General features: G+C 40.0%; 2 protein-coding genes across 3 annotated transcripts; one reads left to right on the top strand and one right to left on the bottom strand.

Annotated features, from left to right (window-relative positions):
* Positions 1-47: 47 nt before the first annotated feature.
* myo19 (myosin XIX) lies at positions 48-20314 on the top strand. Its single transcript, XM_080749097.1, is given in 25 exon segments — positions 48-271; positions 1245-1395; positions 2248-2396; positions 3333-3446; positions 6618-6750; positions 6840-6909; positions 7000-7102; positions 7732-7828; positions 8018-8094; positions 8189-8279; positions 12301-12466; positions 12714-12787; positions 12881-13002; positions 13638-13751; positions 13855-14031; positions 14922-14947; positions 14949-15042; positions 15156-15263; positions 15347-15417; positions 15519-15595; positions 16239-16384; positions 16788-16917; positions 17414-17499; positions 17838-18149; positions 18266-20314. Coding segments are annotated over 25 exon segments (2859 nt in total). The 5' UTR covers positions 48-217; the 3' UTR covers positions 18383-20314.
* Positions 20315-21212: 898 nt separating this feature from the next.
* znhit3 (zinc finger, HIT-type containing 3) lies at positions 21213-23593 on the bottom strand. 2 transcript variants are annotated; one of them, XM_080748857.1, is made up of 5 exons: positions 23453-23593; positions 22949-22980; positions 22773-22835; positions 21687-21764; positions 21213-21556 (listed from the first exon to the last, which is right to left on the bottom strand). In XM_080748857.1, exons 1-5 carry the CDS (start codon positions 23518-23520, stop codon positions 21390-21392), a joined length of 408 nt encoding a protein of 135 aa, XP_080604983.1. In that variant the 5' UTR covers positions 23521-23593; the 3' UTR covers positions 21213-21389. The 2 variants fall into 2 exon arrangements, with proteins under 2 accessions (XP_080604983.1, XP_080604982.1); XM_080748856.1 differs by having other exon boundaries at positions 21687-21767.
* Positions 23594-24158: the final 565 nt, after the last annotated feature.

The following is a 24158-nucleotide window of genomic DNA, read 5'->3' on the forward strand; positions in this document are numbered from 1 at the left end:
GCGGCCAGACCAGACTCCAGAGGCCATATGAGTTTGTCCTTGTGGAATTTATGACAGCAAAGGAAAATGTAGCTCTAGCACATACGTACAGCAAGCTAACTACTACTGTAGGATTATTATTTTTTTTTTACTTTTTAGAATTCATACATCCTCCTCCGTGTATGATTCAGGGCTTATAATAAAGAACAAACATTGGACAACTGTGAAGTTGAAATCCATGTATTCTGAGGAAAGCCAACGTACAGCTGGATGTGGACATGGAGGAAGAGAGGTAACGTAGCCATAACGTCAACTTTCACAAAGGGTTTCTACTCTTTAGCGTTAACCTGACAGTAAAAACACCTGATTGGTAACATCATGAAAAATCTTTGCATATAAATTATTTGGCTAACTTTACTAGAGACCTGTCTCCATCATGTAAATGTGTAAATGTCTTTTCCCCACATTAACTGCTAATAATGTAGCTTCTGAAATTACACTCAGTGGAACTACCAGTCACCACACCAGACCCAACGTCATGATATATGTTTTAAGTTACTGACTTATGTGTTTTTAAATCACACACCAAAACGTAATTCCATGTCTGGGCAGGAAAGATTGTGAGATATGTGCTGGGGCTTTTGGAATTTGACACATAACTGTGGACTCGTTTGAGTTCAGCAAGTCTGTTTGCAGTCCTCACGAGGTAGAAAACTACCTTCAAGATTATTGTGAATGATCAGAAAAGTAGTTCTGTACAACTATATATATGATGATGATGTCATATGATGACGACGATTAAAAAAAACATGTCCTTTTTTACAATGGCTTTTCTTTTTAGGGGATGGCACACTTGGCCTGGGTCCCCCCTCAGTGCTGGGTCACTAGGTGTAGAGTTATAATGGGTGTACACACACACCTACTGTGCATCGAATTCATTGATGCACACGTGATAAATCAGTCATTTCCACAAACAGAGAGTGACAGAGCAGAGTCACATGGCATTCATCTCCTTGTGGCTAACTACCACTTTTACAAGCACCGTTTTGGTCAGATGTAAATAGAATGTATGTATGATGAAATCTATCAAAAGACACCTCAATACAATATTACAAAATATGAAATAAAGCATTATTTATATGGCAAAAACTGACATTACAAAGTTGACGTATACATGAAGACTATGAACTAGTTCACACTTTGAAATGTCAATTGATTTTCCTCCCTTGTGCTGGACTCTCCCTTTGCTTTCTTTTTCTATGTAGATGAATGGATTCTGTATGAAAGTCCATCCTTGTCAACAGACTCTCATCAACGATTCACTGGAGGAAGACATCCAGGCCTTCCTCATAGAAGAAGACCAGCTTCACACATATGATGACCTCACCAAAGTCAACCCAGTGACTCCAACAACCGGTACTGTCAAACTACTTTGAAATTATTCTCTGGAAGCACCTGCAGCTAAGGTGGTCTGATCAGTTAGCAAAATGTTGTCAACATGATTGGACTGAACTGTGAATCCTGGTTGCCATCATACTACATAAAATGTATAATATGTATATGACCTAAAAATGACTAGGCTCAGGCTGTGACATTTCAGTAGAGGGAGGGGAACAATAAAGGTCAGGACTTGTGCAAACGCATAGTGTACTTAACTGATATACTGTAAGAATTGTTGACAGAACCTGATATAAGAATTGTTGTCAGAACCTGATATAAGAATTGTTGACAGAACCCGATATAAGAATTGCTGATGTCAGTCAGGTTTATAATCTGTCTGCATCCAATGGAGATATTTCCATTATGCTATGCACCAGTATCATTCTGAATGAGGTGATGGCAGAGACATCGCCTTCAATAAATTAGTAGAATTTCTTTGCAATAATAACCATTTGTGATCATTTCTATGTAAACTTAATGGGATTGACATGTTACTCCTGTGTCCTGACTCTTGGTGTACTGTAGCTTGCACTGTATAATCTTGTGTGTGTTTTAGCTATGTCCAGATAACATGTGATGCTGGCACAATCTATCTAATACCGTTTGTAGCTATTAAAGCTTGAATAATTGAATGATGATGTGCTCACTTTACGAACACTGAAAAATGCAGGACTTTTTAGTGGTCTTCACTGCTGCCTACTTTCTCAGATGTATTTCCCTGTGACATTGTACATCCCTAATCTTGAAAATATCTGCTTCTCATGTTTCTTTGTTTGCTATTGTTTATGCCTATTGCCAATGGACATGTCCTGTATTTTGGTTTGGCAGTGCTGAAATGCCTGCAGGCCAGGTACAGTGTGAAGGTGTTCTACACCCATGCCGGCTGCACCTTGGTGGCACTCAATCCCTTCCAGCCCATCCCGCAACTCTACTCCCTGGATGTGATGAGGGAGTACCACTGTGCTCCTCGGCCACAGGTATTTACAACTGCTGGCCACTGGGTGACGTCACCAGACATCACCAATGTATCTGCGATGTATTTAGCCCTAGAATGTCTGTGATCTTACACATGACACGTTCTTGTATGTTTCAAATACACAGCTATAGATCGGTCCCATTCACTTGTGTTGAGCAGATAATCTGAGCGGCAATAAAAGAGATGCACGCTACTTCTGTACTCGCTTAATAATTAATTCCTCAGACTTGGAGTCAGATATTGTCCTCTATTTTCATATTCCTTTGAAGGTTCTGGCAGAAAACGTTGTTTAGTAAAATATCTCCACTTTTCCACAAGCTTCACACGGACAAGATTCTGTCGGCGACAGAGCCGGACCTGAAATGACTGCTGGACCGAACATATGAAAACATCTGGGTGTTTGGGAAGCAAAAACGAATGGGGAACACTATTGATAGGTGCGTTGTGATAGGCGTGGGGTAATTAATCACACCACCTGCCAATTGTGTGCCCCATAACGTTAAAACGTTTGTGCTTCTGCTGCATCCCGAAGGAAGTTTTGATATATTCAGTCCTGCACTCATCATCGCCCCAAACTGATCGTTGTCCATGTGAAGCTCGTGGAAAGGTGGAAATATATGGAGGCCACATCGGCCACATAACACAACGGCTGGTTCTACAGGCAGGGATCTCCATGCATAAAAGGGTATGATGTCAGATGTCATAGACATCATAAGACTTTCACATAACAAATAACTGAGTAAGCATGTTTGGGCTCTCACAGCATATCTCCTTATACAGTACATGGATCTCCATATATGGGTACCAGGGGTCTCCATATATGGGTAACTGGTCCGATATACATCACTGGCCAGATGTACAAGAATTGACGCATGTTGCCCTGAGGCATCTTATTAGTATTTAACATGTATGTAATGTTTTCCTTTTTCCCATAAAGGAGTTCAAACCTCATATTTTCACTGTGGCAGAGGAGGCCTACAGGAATGTGCGAGGCCAACTGGAACCAGTTAACCAGTCTTTGGTGGTTAGTGGTGAGAGTGGGGCAGGAAAGGTAAAATTCTAACTCTCAAATTTTTTTTTATGGTGATACAGGGCTTCAGAGTGTGACAAATTAGTCACATTTTGCAATTGTTTGCCCTGGCATAGCACGATAGCCCCTGTTGGTGATTCAATCTTCTTAAAAGTTCCAGCAAACACTGTCAAGAACTACTGCTAAACGTGTCTAACCTGAAATTCTTGTAGGCTGGACATAATAGTCTTGTACTTGTACTTCCACTTTTTGACAGTTGTTCTCTTCCAGTCTTTGTCTCCGCCAGGCCGAAAGGCATGGCCGAGACTATGTTTTCGCCCCTGTCCGCCTGCGTGTCTGTCCGCGTGTCCTTCCTGTCCTTTTCTGTGGAGAGAGAGGAAGAAATGCCACTTCAAATTTTTCAAATGAGCCCCATGGTGGCGCTATAACAGGCCGATTCGTGTTTTTGCTTTTTACCAATAACTCCTCCGATCAGTGTAAAACCTTGTATGCACACTCCCTTGAGGCCAAGGAAGAGAAAAAAAATCACATCTTTTTATAGCGCCACCTGGAGACTGTTAAGCCGGCCATACATTACACGATAATCGGGCCCGACTGAATCGGGTAGAATTAAACACTACAGGATCATTTTTTCAGATTATCTGACCAGATAATCTAAACGGGCTCACACTAGCCGTTTTGAACAGTCGGGCGCTCCGCACGCTACAGGTGAGTCAGGCTCGAACACAGCAATAATAAATAATATAATTGATACAAAATGCCACGGGGGCTGTTCTGAGCGCTGTGCTTTGCAACATGCACGCACACGTCACGCACATACAAACACATTACGTTATCCACTCACTCAACACACAACACCGCCTCACGCAACGAAAAAAAAAAAAAAGCTTCAATATGGAATTGTGTCCTATTTTGATGATAATATGAGTTCACTTTGACACGTTTCATGTCCATCCAACTCTGACATCCCCTCTCTCTCCTGCGTTATAGTCAAGCGCTGCTCCTTCTCACGGTGCCAGATTTATGATTAGTCGTATGACGGTGTAGCGCACACAGAACATATAGATCTCCAAGATCAACCTGTGTAACCTCCATGCCACGTTGTAGGCTTGTAGATCAGGGGAGAGCCCCCGTAGATCAGGATGGGCGTGTACTGATGTGATGTGCTGGTCGCAGCCTGTGACTGACTGCAGACAGTGGCTGGTAGCGTTATTTCTTCTGTTTTTTTTCTGGATCGCGTTACCTTTGAGTTTTAATTTAAATCCCAATCATTCATGATACAACCTAATGGACGGACGGACGCTATGAAAAGTGTGTCTGTGTGTGCGCGCGCGTGTGTGTGTGTGTGAGTGAGTGAGAGGCAGAGGGAGAGGTGGAGAGAAAAAAAAAGAGAGAGATCTGTCACTCAGATAGCCTATGTATGCTCAGAGACTTGCGTCTATCAGCGGCTGCTGTACCTATTTTCTCTCAGTCCCCTGCTGCTGTTAAATAGCCCGATTATCGGGTAGTGTAGGGCCAGCTTAAAACATTTTTTTAAATATTACTCCTTCAGATTTATTCCAAAAATCACGCAAATCAGTACACAGTATCTCTGTAGTCATGTGATCAATTACATTGGCTTCCAAAGTTTGCAGGATTGGTCCGTTTTAAACAAAATGCCTCATATCAAAAGCAGCTTGTGATTTCTGTGCAATTTTGCATGCACATTCCCAATAGGTCAAGGAACAAATGGTCTGTTATAAAGCCACCAGCAGCTACATTTTTGCTAAATACATTTTTGGGACAAAATGCCCCAAATCATGACAGGCCACAGATGACATGGCACCCTTTTCACATTTGCCTATTATATCGCCACCAGGAGGCCACACTAACCTACCTGACCCGGCGGAGACCTGTGCTCGGAAGAGCACTGCTTCTTGTCTCCTCTCCTCATGAGATGGAGATACAATTGGGAATGTCCAGTTTATACACAGGGATTGGTGGGAACCCAGGGAAGCACCCTCTGTGTGAAAGTATTAGTGAGAAATGGTGAGATAAAAAGAGTTCAGTCCATCAGTAGGTCACTTCAGTGCTCTAATCCCCCACAACCACGAAACGATTGGCTCACCCATCATGGGTTTTGTAAAGTAGCCATTAGCTGAAGTTAATTTGGGTGTGTCTGCGTCAGAATGTGGGGAGCTACTCCCCACACTACAGCTTTTTTCCTTTATTGCCATGCATAAAATTGTGTGAGGCCTGTGCCTGCTTACAGTAGGTTAGTCCACTTTGTAATAACTAAACAAGTGCTATGTACGTTATGTGCTCTCTTGTGCATTCATGCTTGTAGCCTAAATACACCCAATGCTTTGCTTTTGTTTGGTTCAAATGATGGACACAATGTGTCCCACATGCAATAAATATCAAGCAGGAAATGACAAAACAAATGGGAAATTGTGGAAGATAGGATGGCTGTAGCTGTTGTCAATTTCTACAGTAGAATGTTATTTGTGTATCCCTATTTCCTAAATTGATAATTTAATATAAATCGATTAATAATCGTTCCATATTTTAAACCCGTAAACGTGAAAGTAGCTGATTTACAAGCTCACAATGCATCTTGATGTGGCGTGTTTTAAGTTTGTATATTGCCAATTTAAAAAGAAAATGTTACCCATGTGTGTGTGGACACTGAAGGCTGGATAGCTGAAATACATATGGAACAATACAAAATATGGACTTTTATTTCTGAGTGTGACCCTCCATGTTTTGATTTGTTGAATCGAAGAAAACAAATGAAAAGGTTTTATAACAAGGGACATACAGTAGGTCAAGCCATTGATTTCTGGTCTTATGAATTAATAAACTCAAGACTACTATAGGGGCGGCATAGCTCAGGGGTAGAGAAACTGGTATTAGAGCAAGAAGGGTATAAATCCCGAAGGGTTCCCAGTTCGAATCCGGGCTCCCCCTGAGTTAATGTCGAAGGGTCCTTGGGCAAGACTCTGAACCCCTAATTGCCTCCGGTGAGTAGGTTGGTGCCTTGCATGGCTTCCTCCGCCACCGGTGTATGAATGTGTGAGTGAATGGGTGAATGTAATGCACAATCTATGTAAAGCGCTTTGGATTAAAAGCGCTATATAAATGCACCATTTACCATTTACCATTTTTATTATTATTTTAGTATAATAACATTTGATACATTTTCTTCCTAAGACGTGGACATCGCGGTGTCTGATGAAATACTATGCCACCGTGGCCTCCTCCTCCTCTGTGGTGAAGAGTCAGGACACAGTCCATAGAATAGAGAGGAGGGTTCTGGACTCCAACCCCATCATGGAAGCTTTTGGTGAGACAGTTTGTCACTGATTCTCCCTGTTGAAAATACTGATTAGCACCATGGACAGTAATTCAATTCAAGCATTGTCCCCTATGTAGGCAATGCCTGTACACTAAGGAACCACAACAGCAGTCGATTTGGAAAATACATCCAACTCCAGCTGGACAGGTACTTATGATTGACCCCTAATCCCCTCTTCTGAATTTCTTCTGAACGTGCTGATTTGTCTGTTAATTCACATGAATCATTGTTGTGAAGGTCTCAATTATTGGTGGGGGCATCAGTACAAACATATTTGTTGGAGAAGACCAGGGTGGCCTGCCAACCAGCTAATGAGAGGAACTTCCACATATTCTACCAGGCAAGTTAAAAACATACTGAAGCCTTTTAAAGTTTGTATATATTATACAGTATAGTCAAAGTAGCTCAGTCGGTAGAGCACTCGCTGTTCAGGGTTAGATCCTGGGCACTCCCAGCTCAGCATATGAGTAGCACGGCTTGGGTAACTAAGACATTTAGTCACATACTGTGAGCTACACTTTAGCAATCCAGCTCTCAGTGGTCTAGTCAGAGTATTGAAAAGGGGATTGACACCCTTGTTCTCGGTATCGACAATAAGCCACTCAGACCTACTTACTGACTTATATATTGTATATTGTAAGTACATGCTGGCTAAAACTGTTACTTTTAAAACAAAAAAATAACCTAGGATACAATTTTTCAACCAGGCGTCTCTATTTTGTGCATATGCATATTTTTCTTTTCTTTTCAAAGTCAATTGTGACAACAGTAGATCTACAAGCTCACAATGCGTCACAATGGCAGCGCTTGTAGATTGGCTTTGTTTGCGTGACACTCATATGACCTAGTATAAAATAGGTTATTTAGATACAGGTTTCTGTCCAGAAAAGTGGTGACATAGTGGTATAACGTACTAATGTGTTGAGGTAATTGCACTGATATATATTACTTTTATCCCCTTTTCCCCAGATGATGAATGGGGCCTCGGATGAACAGAGAAAGGAATGGAAGATGCCACATGAACAACATTTCATGTGGCTTCCAAATGTTCAGAAAACTGTGGAAGGTTTGTCTTTATTTCTACCCTTTAATAATGCGACTTTTCTTACACTATCTGTTAATTTGTTTTATCTGTGGCAAAGCAACTAGTATAAGACAATAAGTAATATAAGCGAGAACAGGTTGCGAGAACAGTTTAACCTGGATTATGTGCTTGATAGCTTAATATCTTTACCTTCATTTTAATATTTTGCAGAAGATTGTTTTGATGAGACTTTGGAGGCAATGGTTAATCTGGGCATCAATGCAGAGAGACGGGGACAAATATTTAGGGTACAGTATCTTTACTTGTTAATCTCTTCATATTTATTATGTATTATTATCTTTCTAGCATCTAAAGACTTCCCTGTGGTGTGATGTGTTACAGATATTAGCAGGGATTTTGCATCTGGGGAATGTAAACTTCTGTTCCCCAGTGGACGAATCACAGCCATGTGACCTAGATGAGGAATCTAAAGGTATCTATTCCATCTGATTTATTTTGCATTAGGTGTTGTGCAGGTACTGGAAAAAAGGTAGTACATGACAAGAAAACTCTATAGTCTATACTATAGAGTAGTTAAAACGTTCTTCTTTATTACAACATTTTGATCCAAACTGGTCTTCCTCAGGAAAAGACCAGTTTGGGTTTTGATTGATTGATTGAAGAATTTATTAGAAGTTTGCAATAGAAAAAAAGTACAGTTTCATGACAGTACAAATCACTGGTACAAGGTCAACTAAAAGGAGATCCTAGAAAGCCGAGGCTTATTTCCACAGGAACCACACTTTAAGTATCTCATATAACATTGAAAGACAGACGGATAGAACATAGTACTTTATCTAGGATAATATCAGTTTCAAAAGCATAACATCAAATACAAAAGGCAGAATACAAAGAAAAAGGGGGGGGGAGCATGGGGGCTTAGTCTATTTACAAGTCACGGGTAGCTGCTGTCTGAAGGTGACTTTTCATACCAATTTTGAAGGAGGCTAGGGATTTGCTCTCCTTTAGGGCTTGTGGAAGGGCGTTCCACATGTTGATGGTATAGCAGGAGAACGAGTTAGTGCCTTGTTTAGTGTTAAATCTACGCTGATGATGATTAGTGGAGCTGCCTCTGGTGTTATGATCGTGAACATCCTTGACCTTTAAGAAGTAGTTTGTCAGGTACATGGGAATCTTGGAGGTGTAGTGTATCTTGTACACCAGGCCCATTGCAAGATGCTGTACTCTGTCAGCTACTTTGAGCCACCCCACGCTTTCGTGGTGATGCTCGGTAAGGTGGGTCAGAGGGGGGAGACCAAGCACAACCCTAATTAGTTTGTTTTGGGCTGTTTGGAGCTTTAGCTTTAAGGCTAAATAAAGTTAAAGGGTTGCTAATAAAGCAGAGAGCTTACATTTTTCTCATAATTACTTCATAGTTGTGTGGCAGACCTGCCAACCCGTACGCATTTTGCGTACTAAGCACGCATTTTAAGGCTCTGTACGCAGGTACGATATTTCCCCTCATTGCTACGCAATTTCGGGGAATGGGCGCGGCCCGCGGCGTGGTATAACAACACATTCTGCAGCAGCAAACGAGGCAAAGATTTTTGCAACCTGCCGTGTAGTTCCTCCCAGGCACCACTTGAAAGGTGTGTGAATGGGGCGCATGGCGCTGGGGAGCACTAGAACAGAAGATATGCTCGTTTTTTTCGGCAGAAGAAGAATTGAACCGGATGCCATGCGTGTGTTTTGGTTTTCAGCGCGGTGCAGCATGTACACTTACGCTACAGTACTCATCATAGAGTTATAATAAGAAGCTACTCATCTCATCTCATAGCTATCGCCGCCCGGTTTGTACAACGGCGATATTAATACGATTAATTTATAAAGAAGATAAACGGAGAATGGCCGTGTTGTGCCATTCATCGGTGTCGCCCCTACAATGCTGCCGTGCAACGAGTAGTCTGACTAACAGGTAATATATTAAGATAACACTCAGCTAAGGTGAATTCACATGTCAGCAGCCACGATGGTGAGAATGAAATGGTTGTTATGGTGTTGTCGCTCCTCTCCGCGACGCGGTTAGGGTTTTAATCAAGTGAATCAATAATATTATACTATTAAACTGCGGTCGCCCCCGCGACAGCTTGTTGTGTATGAAGCCTGTGTTATACTTCGTCATACGACGGTGTTGCACGTGAGCGAAGTCGGGAAATGTCAAAACTTGTGACCAGGTACAATGAACTGTAGCATACATTGACCATGATTAGGCTTTAGAGTAAAGATCCAAACGAATGAAAATAAAATACTGGGCTCCCTGTTCCACTATCTCTAAATGAGTATGAATGGAGGAATTTAATAGGGGGACTATGTGTATTGTCAAAAACATTAAAGGTGAACAAGTTATTTATCACCTGTGAATATATGAAGACATTAATGGTTTGTTAACAATGAGTAGCCTGTATCCTCTATGAATGAATATACAGACTAGACGGTATTTGATCTATACACAATGTAGGCCTATATATCAATTAATGAATGCACTAGAAACCTACATGAGTTGAATACTTTCAACTTCATGCAAATCATGCACAGAAAGGTGGTTTTATTTAGGCTGCTCAATTAACAATGTTTAACAAAGACACAGGTAAATATTTAAAGGTAAATAGCCTACCTGACAATGTAAAGCTATTTTGCTATTTGAATAACATGATTATGTTGATGTATGTTCATTCATTAAGTCACTGGTGAGACTGTTTTGCTAGTCTATTGGGCTAATTGTTAACTAACTCTGAGCAAGTGCAGTTAGTATATTTTATTAAAGATTTGTCAACAATATTGCCAAAGCAACATTACTGTATTGCCTGGTAATACTAGCCTACCTTTTCTCCAGACCAAATGGCATTTTTATTTAAAAGGTTGTTCTAACATCTTGCCTCCTCCTATTAGTGTAAGTCAAGACATGCAATGTGCTACATTTCTGGTGTGAAATTTTGTTAACATAACTGTAAAGGTCCCACCCAAAAAGGTGCATGGAACCCCCCAAAATATACGCTGTTTTGTGCGGGAAAACAACAAAAATTCGGCGCCGCGCCCGCTGCGCGGGCGCTGCGGGCGCCGCGCGGGCACTTCGTGCCCGCGCATGAGTACTCAAAAAAAATTCCAGGGTTGGCAGGTCTGGTGTGGTCGTGATATACATAAGACAAGATATTGTTGATCATTTGTATCTTCTGTGATTGAGGAACCTGAAGTACTTTGACTCGTTACATGGTGAAACAGGTCTCATAATCACACTTTTAGCACGAACAAATAAGAACACAGTGGGGGGCGTCCGATGGCCTACTGGTCAAGGCGTATACCACATAGGCACCGCCACATAGGCATGGTTGCCACGGCGTCGCCGGTTCGATTCCCGATCCGGACGATGTTTACCGCATGTCACTCCCCATCTCTCTCCCCATTTCCTGTCAGTCTACTGGACCCCCCTTGGTCAATAAAGCCACCAAAAAAAGATCACAGTGGACATTTCTGCCAATATATAAAACATTTATTTAATCCTATACTTTAGGTACTACTGGTTGCAGAGGAAGTTCAGAATGATATGTGCTCAATAACCGATGTCTAAAAGTGTTAGTTGAGTTCATAAACAAACAATATTTATTCTCTGTAGCCTATCTGTCACCTCGGCATACAGCAGAATAAATACATACAGTAAATAAATAAACAGCCAAACGAACAGGATACAGACCACCATTCATGAATCACAGTCAAAAACTGTTTGCCACTGGCAGCACCTGCACCGGATTAGGGACCTGTTTAAATACCTAGTAATACCTGTTACTGTACATACTCCTATGGGCTGGGGGCGGCTCAGGCTCTACGATCTCCCGGTGGGGCTCCTCACTAGGGATGGGCGATACGGTGATAATTATCGTTGAGACGATACAATGTCTCCACGATATGCCTTTTTAGAGATATCGTATATATCCTGATACAATTGAGGGAGCCTTGTAAGAAATCCTGTTTAATCGTTAATACAGAGATTCATTGCAGAATTTAAACCTGCATTTTTGTCTAAATCAGTAGTTCTCAAACTTTAAAATGTCAAGGTCTCCACTTAACTCTGACAGTTTTCAAATGAACATTTGGTTTCATTTGTATACTGTCAGAGTTACATACTTGTAAAGTTCAATTTAGACCTCCCAAAAGGAACTCAGAGATTCTAGTTTTTGTCAAGTAACTTGAAAAATAACCATAAAAACCAGTGTGAAAAAGAATCGTGATAATATTGTGTATCGTGATACAGCTTGGGAAAATATCGTGATATTGTATTTTTCCATATCGCCCACCCCTACTCCTCACTGGCAGGTGAGCCAGTAGGGTACAACAGCAGTGACAATACACAGAATACACAGTGTCTGGGCTAGGGAGTAGTTGCCATAAAGACAATTGTACATTACATCCATTACTAGCAAACTTGATTAACAACATGCTGTTCTTCTTGCCTTTGGTAGAGTTCTTGGATCAGGCTGCTGGTCTGTTGTGTATTCCTGCAGACCAGTTGCAGACGTGTCTGAGAGTGCGGGTGTTGAAGGCAGGGAAACACAATGTCCTGAAGCCCTGCTCCCAGTCAGAATGTGGTGTTCGGAGAGACTGTCTGGCCAAGGTCATCTACGCCCTGTGAGTGAAAACAAATTATTAATTATCCATATCTATCAACCGGACAATGATTGTGTTGTTTGAAAATTATGCAGGAGTTTATGTTTGGACTTTGGCCCAGCCTCTATTATGATCAAAGATTTTGTGGTATCTGTTAAAATATAAAAACATTGTACTGCCTTCTGTACATTACACAGCCAAAAGCACGGTGCCATTTAATTACTGTTTGAAACGACAACTAATAACATCTCTTACATTTTTTTGACAGACTGTTTGAATGGTTGGTTACGTTTATCAACAACAGCATTTGTGCAGACAACTCCACTTGGTGCAATTTTATAGGTGAAAAACCTTTCTCTTGTTGATCAAAAATATTTGTTTTTTAATCAATAAAATCAATGTAATCAAGCTCACATCATCCTCTCTGACCTCCAGGTCTCCTAGATGTCTACGGGTTTGAGTGCTTTCAGATCAATAACCTTGAGCAGCTATGCATCAACTACGCCAATGAGAAACTCCAGCAGCACTTTGTCGCCCACTATCTCAGAGCTCAACAGGTAGTTTTGATAGCTTTGAATAATGTTTCTGTTTCAGATTCCTGCCTTAAGAAATAGCTGGAAGTCTGTGCATAACTTAGTTCGAGAGGTTCTTATTCTGCTATCAGTGTTACCTGCTCGTTATGTTTTTCATGGTGACTGTCAGCATCAACATTGGTTGGGATACACAGTATCTAACCTGCGCAAGCATTTGGCAGTGACATGCATGTAAATCAGATCACCATAGTCCAATAATGAAAGGAAGGTATCCTCCACCAGTTCTTTCTTGGCAACAAAGGAAAGGCATGATCTATTTCTAAAATAAATGTGTAGTTTGAGCTTCTTTACCAAGTTTTCTATTTGACATTTGAATTTAAAATTCATCAATTAAAATGCCTTGTTCTGTGTGAGACTACTTCAATTTGTCTGCCCGTCAAGGTTCTAATGTCAGAGGAAGAAGCCCCTTTTGAATTGGATTGGAGAACAATATAATTTTAGACTTTGCCATTCAGCATAAGTTTCAAGCTATGAAACTGTGATTCCGTGACATCAAAAGCACTCTGCAGATACTCTAGAGACTGAGCAAGAGTGGCATCCTACAGTATAATAAAAATGTTTTTTTTGTCATGATTTGTTTTGGTATTTGTTCCTCTCAGGAAGAGTATGTGTTGGAGGGCTTGGAGTGGTCCTTTGTCAAATACCAGGACAACCACGGTTGTTTGGAACTGATAGAAGGCAGCCCATCCAGTGTTTTTTCTCTTCTCAACGAGGTCTGTTCTTCAAATTCAGGACTTATGCATGGATCAATCTACAATCATAATAAACAACAATCTAGCAATAATAAATGGGCATGATGCTTTTCTCCCCACCCAGGAGTGTCGTCTTAATCGAGCCGCTGATCCTCAGAAGTTGAGTGTCAGACTAGAGAATGAACTCTCTGAGAATGCAAACATAAGCTGGGATAAGCTGAGTACGGTGCCACACTTCATTGTGGCCCACTACGCTGGTAAAGTCAGCTACCAAATAGAAGGCATGATGGAGAAAAACAAGGTAAATGGGAAAATCACTCATCATATAAGAATAACACTGCTGATGATCTATTCCAGTAGTTCTCAACCTTTTCAGGCCGCGACCCCCAAAATAATCATATTTGAACTGGGGACCTCCCCACCCTGACGAGCACTAAGCGTGGAGGCATTACATTTTGTATAACACAGTTCTATTGTGAAAATAGCCGATCTACATGCTCACAACCCCCCTCTGGGGGTCCCGACCCACAGGTTGAGAACCACTGATGTATTCTATGGCAGGGGTTCCCAAACGTTTTTGTCTCAGGGCACCCCATGAATATTTGTTTTAATCCGAGGCACCCCTACATTATAATTTTCACTCACAGCACCTTATATTTATAGCATATCGTCGTTGTCGGGTGAAACCTTAACCGTTCGTTTTGTATTTATCATCTATAAAATTAACTAAACTAGTGAAAACAGCAGATCTACAAGCACACAACGCCTCGCATCACGAGGCGTTGTGTACTTGTAGATCGGCTGTTTTCACTAGTTTTGTGCGACAGTCTTGTATGATGAAGCAGGGCTTTGCTTTAGCAAAAGACGTACACATTTGAAACTTGGAAATACGAGGTTTCTGCCCGACAGTGACGATATTTTAGTGATTATGTTGCGAGGAAAACGTTGTGGCTATTATCCCATTTTGGTTAGAACTGACTGAAAATAACTTAGTACTTCAAGTTTAAAATGATACTAAATATTTTTTCAAGTGTCCAAATAGATTCCACATATTATCAAATGATCTCGCGGCACCCCTGGACTGCCGTCGCGGCACCCCAGGGTGCCCCGTCACCCACTTTGAAAACCCCTGTTCTATGGTGACCGTTCTCTACCCATTCATTCTACTGCACACTGGATTCTTTTTCCTAGGACCCAGTGCCACCAGAGCTAAATGAACCCTCTGCTTCATCTGGTCTTCGCTGACAGTGAGGCAGACTGTCCAGCCAGCAGAGGACTCAGTAAGGTGGTCACTGTGGTCTCAAAGTTCAGGGTAAGAATGTACATTCGCGTTTTAATTTTTATTTCACTCAACTAAAATGTTTTGTCAATTTAAATGTTTGTATTTTCTTAACTAGAATAGCCATGGTTTATGTTTGACTGTAGAACTCTCTGGAGAGCCTGATGAAGATTCTTCATAGCACAACGCCCCATTACACTCGCTGTATCAAACCTAACCCACACTGCACGCCGCTGACCTTCAAAAAGGAAGAGGTAGATATTTTGCCTAGACAAAATGTGTTTTGCACGACAGAAGAGGGGGGGAAAACTAATTTGTGACCCTTATCTGATGTCAGGTTATCATGCAGTTAGAGGCCTGTGGAATAGTGGAGACCATACATATTAGTGCAGCAGGCTTTCCAATAAGGTAATGCATCTGTGGTTTTACTTCATTGTAGTCCTCGGACCAAGTTTTTCATTTCTATAGTTCTTTTGATTGATCATAGTCTTTTCTGCTTTCCTATACAGAATTCCTTTCAAAGGATTTGTACAGCGTTATGGAATGATTTCTAAAACTTCTGTCAAACCAGGAGCTCAAAGTAGTGGTAAGTTAAGTATGCTGTATAGTCTGTGTGTGGTTTTGTGCATCTTATGTAATGGTTGTGGATAATTTCTCCTTGACAAAAGGTGATTTTTATTTCCTCTCTTTAGGTCTGATGGGTTCTTTTTCCTTCACTAGCTCTCTTAATAGACTTGATCCTCAAATTTCTTCTTTCTTGGGACCTTTCTAACAAACTTTGCAACTGCCTTAGAACCTTTTTAAGGTAATGCATGGATTTCTGACCGCCGAAAGCTTCTTTGCAAGTCGTTTAATCAGAAAGTATTGTCTGTTTACTGGGCTCCTTTTTATATTGATGTTGAATAAACCAGCTCACTAAAACTGTCTTTCATGCTGTCTGTCCTTTACTCTTGCATGAGTATTGCATGGAAATAAAAACATGTAATGCTAATGAGCACCTTACAATTGACACCAATCAGGATATTGATGATCTGTTTGCACTGTCTTCTTTCTGTTGGCTTTCTACCATCTCTAATAGCTGAAGCCCCTGTCTGAACTGCTTGTGCTTGATTAACTGACACAGACTCCCACAAAACCATGCTCACATCTAGTCTTCTGAATGACGATTAGAAAGATTGATTAATTAACCTCGTCTAACTCCTGGTTGCCCTATTCTGTGCTCGTCTCAGGTGTGGACATTCGCTCGGCTGTGGACAATGTTCTCAGAGTGGCGTTACAAAGCCTGTCACTTGACTCATCGCAACAGCTTGACAGTGAGGCACACAGCTCATTGGTGCACTGTGGAAGAACTAAAGTCTTTCTCACACAGAGGATGGTCAGTTTACACACATTATGCTTAGTGTACTTGAAACAAGTGGATGTAGCTTCATGCCAGTGATGGCAATTTCTTCTGATTCAGTCTTTTAAATAACTTACCATTTAGTTTTAGTCCTCTGAAATTGTTTAGTCTTAGTCGACTAAATATCAAAATATTTGTAGTCATAGTCAACTAAATTAACACTGCTTCATGCAAAAGGAATGTCTGCCATTTGTTGATCCACTACACATTATCCACATTATCCTGATAATAATAATGAACATTTCTTGTTAAGTCTATTGTTATCTCATGTGTAAGTATTTAGTTTTATAGTAATGTCTTGAATCACTGCTCACCCACTTATAATCAGCAGTGCATGCATCTCATCCCCAGTACTCACATACTGTGATTTGTCCCACAGTTGGAGCTTCTGGAGGACCAGAGGAAGGGGATCCTGACACAGAGGGCATTCTCCATACAGTGCTGCTGGCGGAGGTACCGATGTCGCAGGCGCCACGCCCAGAGACTTGCTGCCACCCTGATCCAAACAGGTGAAACTCCAAATAAATAGCCAGGCTGTGTCCGCCTGAGTGGGCTCAGTGTTTATATACAGTGTAATTTAGTGGATTGGTCTGCTCTCTGTGCCATCAGTGTCTGGCCAACAGATGGCAGCTGCTGATCTTCAATCTCAGCTTGTAGATTGGCTATTATCATTATTATTATTACTATTATTTCAAAGATTTTCGGCTATGACATGTCCACCATGGGGATGCCAGGTTTAAAGTGGTTATGTATGTGCAATAGCTTTGTACACAACTTTATTTACACACCGTCTCAGCTTAACCACGCATCCCAGTCAATTATAAATTCGGTTTTATAGACTTTGGACGATCGCTTTACTTGATTTCTTTTGTGGGGTCTTGTGACCAACATGAATGCAGTTGTCATAAGGGCTTTGTTTTTAAAGTGTATATGCTGGTGTTGTGTTTTTCTTTGTGTAAGTCAATTGTTGAAGGTTGAATGTACAGTGTGTGTTGCTCTCTGCAGTGGTTCGGTCATGGCTGGTTAGGAAGCAGGTCCAGAAGTGGAATAGGGCAGCCTCAGTCATCCAGACCACCTGGAGGAAATGGAGAGTAAGTAACGGAAAGAAAGCTTCACACCCCCATACTGTATATGCAGTCAATCAAGTCTTTGTATTGAAACGTTGGGGGATTCTGTTGCATGTCTATTTTGTTTTTATCAGATGCAACTTCAACTTCAAGTGCTGAACATCATCAGCAAATTGTATGCCAAAATGTTATTGTGAATAAACAAAGGACAATAAATAAGACATTTTAAGTATAAGATAAAATAGATAAAAGCAAGACCAAAGGGTTTTTAAGTTTCCTTTTAAAAAGCTTGTTTGTTTTGTTTGGATTTGAATAAATAAGATATTGGACAAATAGTGAATGTTATTTTTGTCAAATGACAGACAAGGATGGATGTGTTGGCCGAGGCAGAGCTGGATGATGCCAAAGACCTGCTGGCCGAAGATGAGCCAGTAATAAACCCTGAACTCAGGGAAAGCGGCTTGGTGCAGCTCTCCAGCATTTCAGAGCCCATCACGGTGCGAAGCTGGCCAATGGGCCTCGTTCTGGCCTCAGCTCCTTCCAACACTGTGTCTCTGACAGCCACAGGCTTCCAAAAGATGCTGTCAATATTGGCCTACCTCAGCATGAGGGAGTACAAGGTGGAGACTAACCAGTATAAGCATGGTCTGGCCTCCATTAGGGCTCAACCCAAGGTGAGCACACATGCACAAAACCTTTGTGAAAAGCAGGTTAAGCCTTTGCTTTTCATTATTCTTGTTGGATGACTGTTATGGGTAGTTCTCTTGATCTTTCCCTCTTGTCTTACCAGGGATCTGTGAAGCTCCACTATCAGAGATCGCCACTGCTCTATGCTGACATTCAGCCAGACCGGATGGGTGAGGGACTGACAGGATTCAACGAGATCCTTCTAGAGAAATCCTTGTAAACACAAGACACTGCAAAGATGTCCTGGGCACAGACGAAGGCCAATGCCTGTGTTGCTTGAGCAATGGAGGTAAAGAAAGCCCATACTCCATACAGTATAAACACTGATTTAAATGGAGGGAACAGACTTGACATTTAACACTACCATATCTGATTTCTATATAGTTATGTTTTTGTTGCACATTTTGATGTCTGTGACAGTCTGTGGCTGAAATGAAATGTTTGTAAAAAAAAAATGATGATGATACCAAAACAACCTTTTTTTTAAGCACAGCAACATTTCCAAAACAGTCCCACAACATCAATTTGTTAATTTTCACAAACCTTTGACATGATTCATTTGCTGCTATAGACCCTATATTTATACAGAATACTATGTACAGTGTGTGGGACTGGAATATGGTTAAAAGCATGACTCACCATGTTCCACTGGAGCACACTCACACCCTTCTGTTATGATGTTCTAGGTCATGGAAGAGCATAGAAAATAACAGTAATTTCCACCCTAAATGCATTTGCTAACATTTGTTGTAGCCTCAGCATCAAAGGTGCAAAAATTTGAACTTGAATGCTCAGTAAATTCTATTAAATACACTTAAATACATTACTTTAAAGCAATTTGCGTTTAAAACAAAAACAAAACACTCTTTAGGAGGACTAAATAAAATCCAGGAAAAGGTGGTTCAGTTGCTGGAAAAAAATCAAATGGGTGAATAAAGTAATTTATCCCATAGAATAAAAAGGTATTTGCCTTTGAGAGTTAATAAGTAAAACAGCTCCTGCCATATGTCACAATCTTAGCACCTTTAAAAATGTAATAATGTGCATGTATTTTCTTATAGTTGCTTTTTGGGGAAATATGATTGTTGTTTGACAAGTGCCTTTGTCCAAGTCTGGATTTGTTTATTTGTGTATTTATTTGACTGCTTTGATTGATGTATTGGGGTTTTCTGTGTGAAAAGCATACATTTCTAAATATCTGACATGCTTAATCTGAATGCTGCAGAAAACATTAGAATTAATTTCCAATATGACCACCAGTAGAAATTAATGCATAAAGCAAGCACTGCACAAAGATAACGCCCAAACTTTGCACATAAAATATGTATGTATACTGATACGCAACATTCATTACTGCATACTTAGTTGACAGTGTTGATGTAAAACTGGAGGAAAGTAGCCAGATAGCTGCTCTCTTTAAGTGTTTTATTTTGGAGCATTTTTATTATTTTAATGTTCGACAGGTAAATATATTTAACCATGTTATGGACATAATACTGTATCAATATTAATGACCGACCAAATCTTGGGCTTTTTTCAACTGTAGTTCAAAGTAATGGTAGTACAATATGATGCAGTTTTGTTATCACTACACTGTTTTGGTTGTACACAATGTTTATTTGTAGAGGGAGCAGCTTCTATTAATGCTAAAGGGAAAATCCACCCTAAAACTGGCTTTATACTGTTCTATTCCAGTTGATTTATTCAGCATCTCCGAAATATGGAAAGCTGGAATTCAGGGTATTAAGACAAATATTTGTGTCATCAGTTCAACATTTTTGGAGTTGGCCCATTGACGTGACTTGTGGTTGTAGCATTTTTGTTTGAATTCCATCCAAAATTGGGTTTTTTTCAGTAAAACCCCACAGCTACTGTGTCCTAGGTAGGAGTTCTAGCTCAAAGATGTCTCTAAATTACATCTTCACTAGTCTTGCCACTCTGCTGTTTCAGCTGAAGGAGAGTTGGTCAAATTAACAGTAAAATATTGTTGTACAATTATACTATTATTATACACACATCTGTTCTTGTACCTTTGCATTTGACAAATGGAGTTTGTTGTAACTGCTGTTGATTGCTTGTAATATTGCATTTACCACTACATTAGTTTTACTTTATAAGTTTCAGGATCTGAAAGGGTTTTTCTTTTTTTTTTTTTTTTAAATCTCTATGCCAAAGCATTGAAATATTCAGTTTGAGTGACTGACCAGTATTTGTTTTTATTACCTTTTAATTTACTGTTTATTGTAATAAATAAATACTGTGCAATTACATGTCAATGTTTTGCACCTATGACCGATCAAAGGTTGTTTATTTTCTATACGCATTTTGTCAAATTTCTCCATGGATCAGTCAAGTATGACAGAACCAATCATGTCTTACTGTCTCAAAGGCAGGCAGTGGATAGTAAGACTGTTCTTATACCTTAAAAAAGAGTGTCATTTTAAAGGTTTCTACAGTATGTACTGTACACAACATTAATTATTTTAGTTTTTCAGAAAACTTGGGTTAGGATTTAAAAGATGTTTTTTTAAATCGGCCTTAGGTCTAAATGGGTTAAAACAGGGCTCTTCAACAGAGGGTTACAATGTGGCTTACAAGCTTGTAGAATAAGATGGTCTGTTTTTGGCAAAGAGGGAAAAGAGCAGACTAAGTATTTGACGGGTTCAAGTGGTTAAATGTCTGAAAATACACTACTCCAACATGACAGTGCTATCAAACAAGTCTAAGCTTTCTAAGAAATCTATGCACATTTTTAATCTCCAACACAATTTTATACAATATGTAGTGGGGGTCCCTGCTTCATCTCTCTCTCAGCTAAGGGGTCCTTGGCCTGAAAACGTTGAAGACCCCTGGGTTAAAATCTACAAGTTCTCCACCGTCAGAGAAAGTATAGACATAACTGATACTGTCATACAGTGCGCTTTAGTGAGGACTGAATGATACACAGAAATACGTTTTATTTTTTATTGTAAACGGACAGGAAACCAAGGGAAGAGCAAAGACATGAGACGAGGTGTGAAGTGAACTCATGTCCTTGCAGTCTGTGCACTAACTGGCTGAGCCACCCGGTAAGTATTAAAGCACATACAGATTAATGTGGATTTACACTTGTAAATAAAGTTTTCTTTTTTTTTTTTAACAAAAACAATTAAATGGCATATTTGAGTGGTCTATCAAAAATAACAGTTTAAAAAAACATGTTAGAAAAAAACATAGCTCAAATCACATCATTTATTCTCAACTATTTGCAAACACTGATCTGAAAGCTCCACAAACAGAGGCTCCTGCATGGCTGCCTTCATTGCATCATCCTTGTTCTCAGCTGTGTCAATGGAGCGCATTAACTGTCTGAGATGCGGGTTAAGAAGAAGATCTCTCAACTCTTGTGATTCCCCTGTAGAGAGACAGAAACAACTCACTATCCAAAACAATTGTTCATTGTTCACTAATTAGGTAAAGTGTGTAGTGATAATTGTTTGCTCCTAAACAATGTTTCAGTATACATTGCATTGTCTGAGTTGTACCTAATCGCTGAAGAACCTCTAATGGTACTCTGTCTGTGTAATGATCTTCATCCAAGAGATCCTCCACATGCCAGGGTTCTGCTAAAGAAAGGACAATATATCATATTTACAGGATTAGTGAGACTATGGGAGAGACCATCAGGTCACCGGTGTGCACCCCAGTCTGTATCAATTATCAAAGTGTCTCTGAGCATGACACTTGACCTCTAACTGCTAATCATAACCATCTGAGCAGCCAACTGGAGGAAACTGAATTTCCCCCACAGGACAAAGTCCTCCCTTGCCCTTTCATGGCCATGCAGACTTTTGGGATGTAAAAGCTAAGCAAAAGTTAGAATTTAGAAGAAAATGTACTATTCGGTAGCAAATGTAGATGCCAAAGAAGCTACACAATATAGACCTCGTAAAACATGAATGTGTGTATATACTTCATTAGTTACAAATATGTATGGTAATAGATATAAGTCTAAGAATCTTTTCCAATTACCCCATTAAAAAACCCATCAATGCAACCTCTAGCAAGTAAATGGTTAAATAAATGAAATAAAAATATTTTGGTAAAAAAACAACGCTTAACTAGGCACCCTCACATGCTCCCCTATCACATGCCACATGGCAACCTATGCTCCCATAGGCATCAACATGCCAACATGAAATTAACTTTTAAATTACTTTATTAAACTACTGCAAATTTAACAATAGAGATAATCAGTTACAGTAGGCTTTATACAGTATATTTGCAGGATCAGATGTCTCATAAGACTGCATGTATTAAAGGAGTAGTTCACCCCCAAAATGACCCAAATGATTGTGGGTCGGCTGGGTCCCCATCCGAAATCAATGGGAGTACATTTATTGTAATCAAATTATTGTCTTAGGAATGCGACAAAAAACAAAACATATTAGTGAACTGAAGTCTCCATGGCGTGAGTAAGCAATAAGGGGAAAAGAAGGGTCATTTTGGGGGTCAACTAATCCTTTAATTTGATGATTTTGTACACTATCAAATATTTGTTGAATAAACCTTTGGCCACACAAATGCCACTTCAATAGGTTGTGTCACAGAGTTTATCCATAATACTATACCTGGCAGGGTTACTGTCTTATCAACAGTAATAGGTGATGGCTGTATGAGAGGCAGGCAAGTATCTGTACGTAAGAAAAATGAATAGTATGTAAATCATGATACATTGGCAGTAGTTAATACCAAATAACAGTGGCTCTATTTTGTGTTATACTTTGTGATGAAATAACATGTTTACCTTTATGTGTTTTGTAGCAGACCACTGAACAGCTGCAAGGGGAAACAAATAGCTCAAGTAACTTTATAACACTCACAAAGAGTGATAATTAAATAAATGTAAATATCAAATGCAAGAGTGCAGTTTGTGATACAGTAGGTAGTAACAGTAGAAGGGAATTGTGACACCCTATTACAGAATATCACAGGAGTTTTCAGTTGTGACTGTCTGCTGGTGATCTTTTTGAGCAATGTTTTGACTGAGTAACACGTGACGCTTGAAGACAAAACATAAGCTGCGATTCAGGTAACAAAGTAACAAAAACGTATTCAATTCACATGTAACACTATTTCGGGGACGTAGCCTGTAAATGATCTGAAACTTTGTTAGTCTCGCGTAGCCAGACGAGACAACTTTGTTAACAAAAAGGCAGTAAAGTAAATACAATGTACAAAAGTCTAAGCTTTAGCTTCTTGCTAACAGAAGCCAGGTTAACGTTGCTAAAAGTGAAACACTGTTACTTACTATCGTATTTTGCAGGTGGGACATCTGTATTTGGGTGTCTGTTCACTACAAACATTGCAGATCTGCATTATGGCAATAGATTAATGAGAATTTATACGACACAACTGTTCTGTGAAACGCTTAGCTGGTTGCTCTGGCTGGTTGTAAACATCTATGGTAAACATGTGGAAATAACCGGAAATGCTGTAATACTTCCGGGTCAGGTATACTGCCTTCAAAATAAAATATTCTTTAATTATAATCATAGACTGTAGAAGATTATATTGAAAGATTGCTAACATTGTAGGCAAATTATATAGAACATAAATATAATATAACATTCATCATCAGATTTTGAAGGTACAATAAATGGAAATTTAATGAACCAGTCACCTTGTTCACACGTTTCTCTTTATTACAACATAAAAGGATATCTACTCAACATATACAATTTCTTTCATTCACAAAAATGACTAAATGCTGAGTACACAACACTGACTGACCTATATCAAGTCAACACATAAATATTCTTGCACAGCTGTAACACGAGAGCAGCAGATCTTGTTACAGGGGCAAAATGTGGAATAGTCTTCTAGAGCGCTATCTTGTCTGGGCATGTTCCAGGCAGCACTCTGTTTGCTCTGCTGGGTCAGGAAAGGTATTTGGCCATGGTCAACTGTGGATCTCCAACTGGTCAGGGTCTAGGGAAATGAAAGTGCAATACTTA

This window comes from Nannobrachium achirus (genome assembly GCF_963921795.1).
Source record: "Nannobrachium achirus genome assembly, chromosome: 19".
Lineage (NCBI taxonomy): Eukaryota > Metazoa > Chordata > Actinopteri > Myctophiformes > Myctophidae > Nannobrachium > Nannobrachium achirus.

What these genes read in the sequence shown, in the direction of transcription:
- znhit3 (XM_080748856.1), bottom strand. Translation starts at nt 23,520, where the DNA reads ATGCAGATCTGCAATGTTTGTAGTGAACAGACACCCAAATACAGATGT. An exon ending in TAAGACAGTAACCCTGCCAG is followed by an intron (nt 21,768 to 22,772) that starts GTATAGTATTAT and finishes TCCTTTCTTTAG; the next exon opens with CAGAACCCTGGCATGTGGAG. An exon ending in AGAGGTTCTTCAGCGATTAG is followed by an intron (nt 21,557 to 21,686) that starts GTACAACTCAGA and finishes GTCTCTCTACAG; the next exon opens with GGGAATCACAAGAGTTGAGA.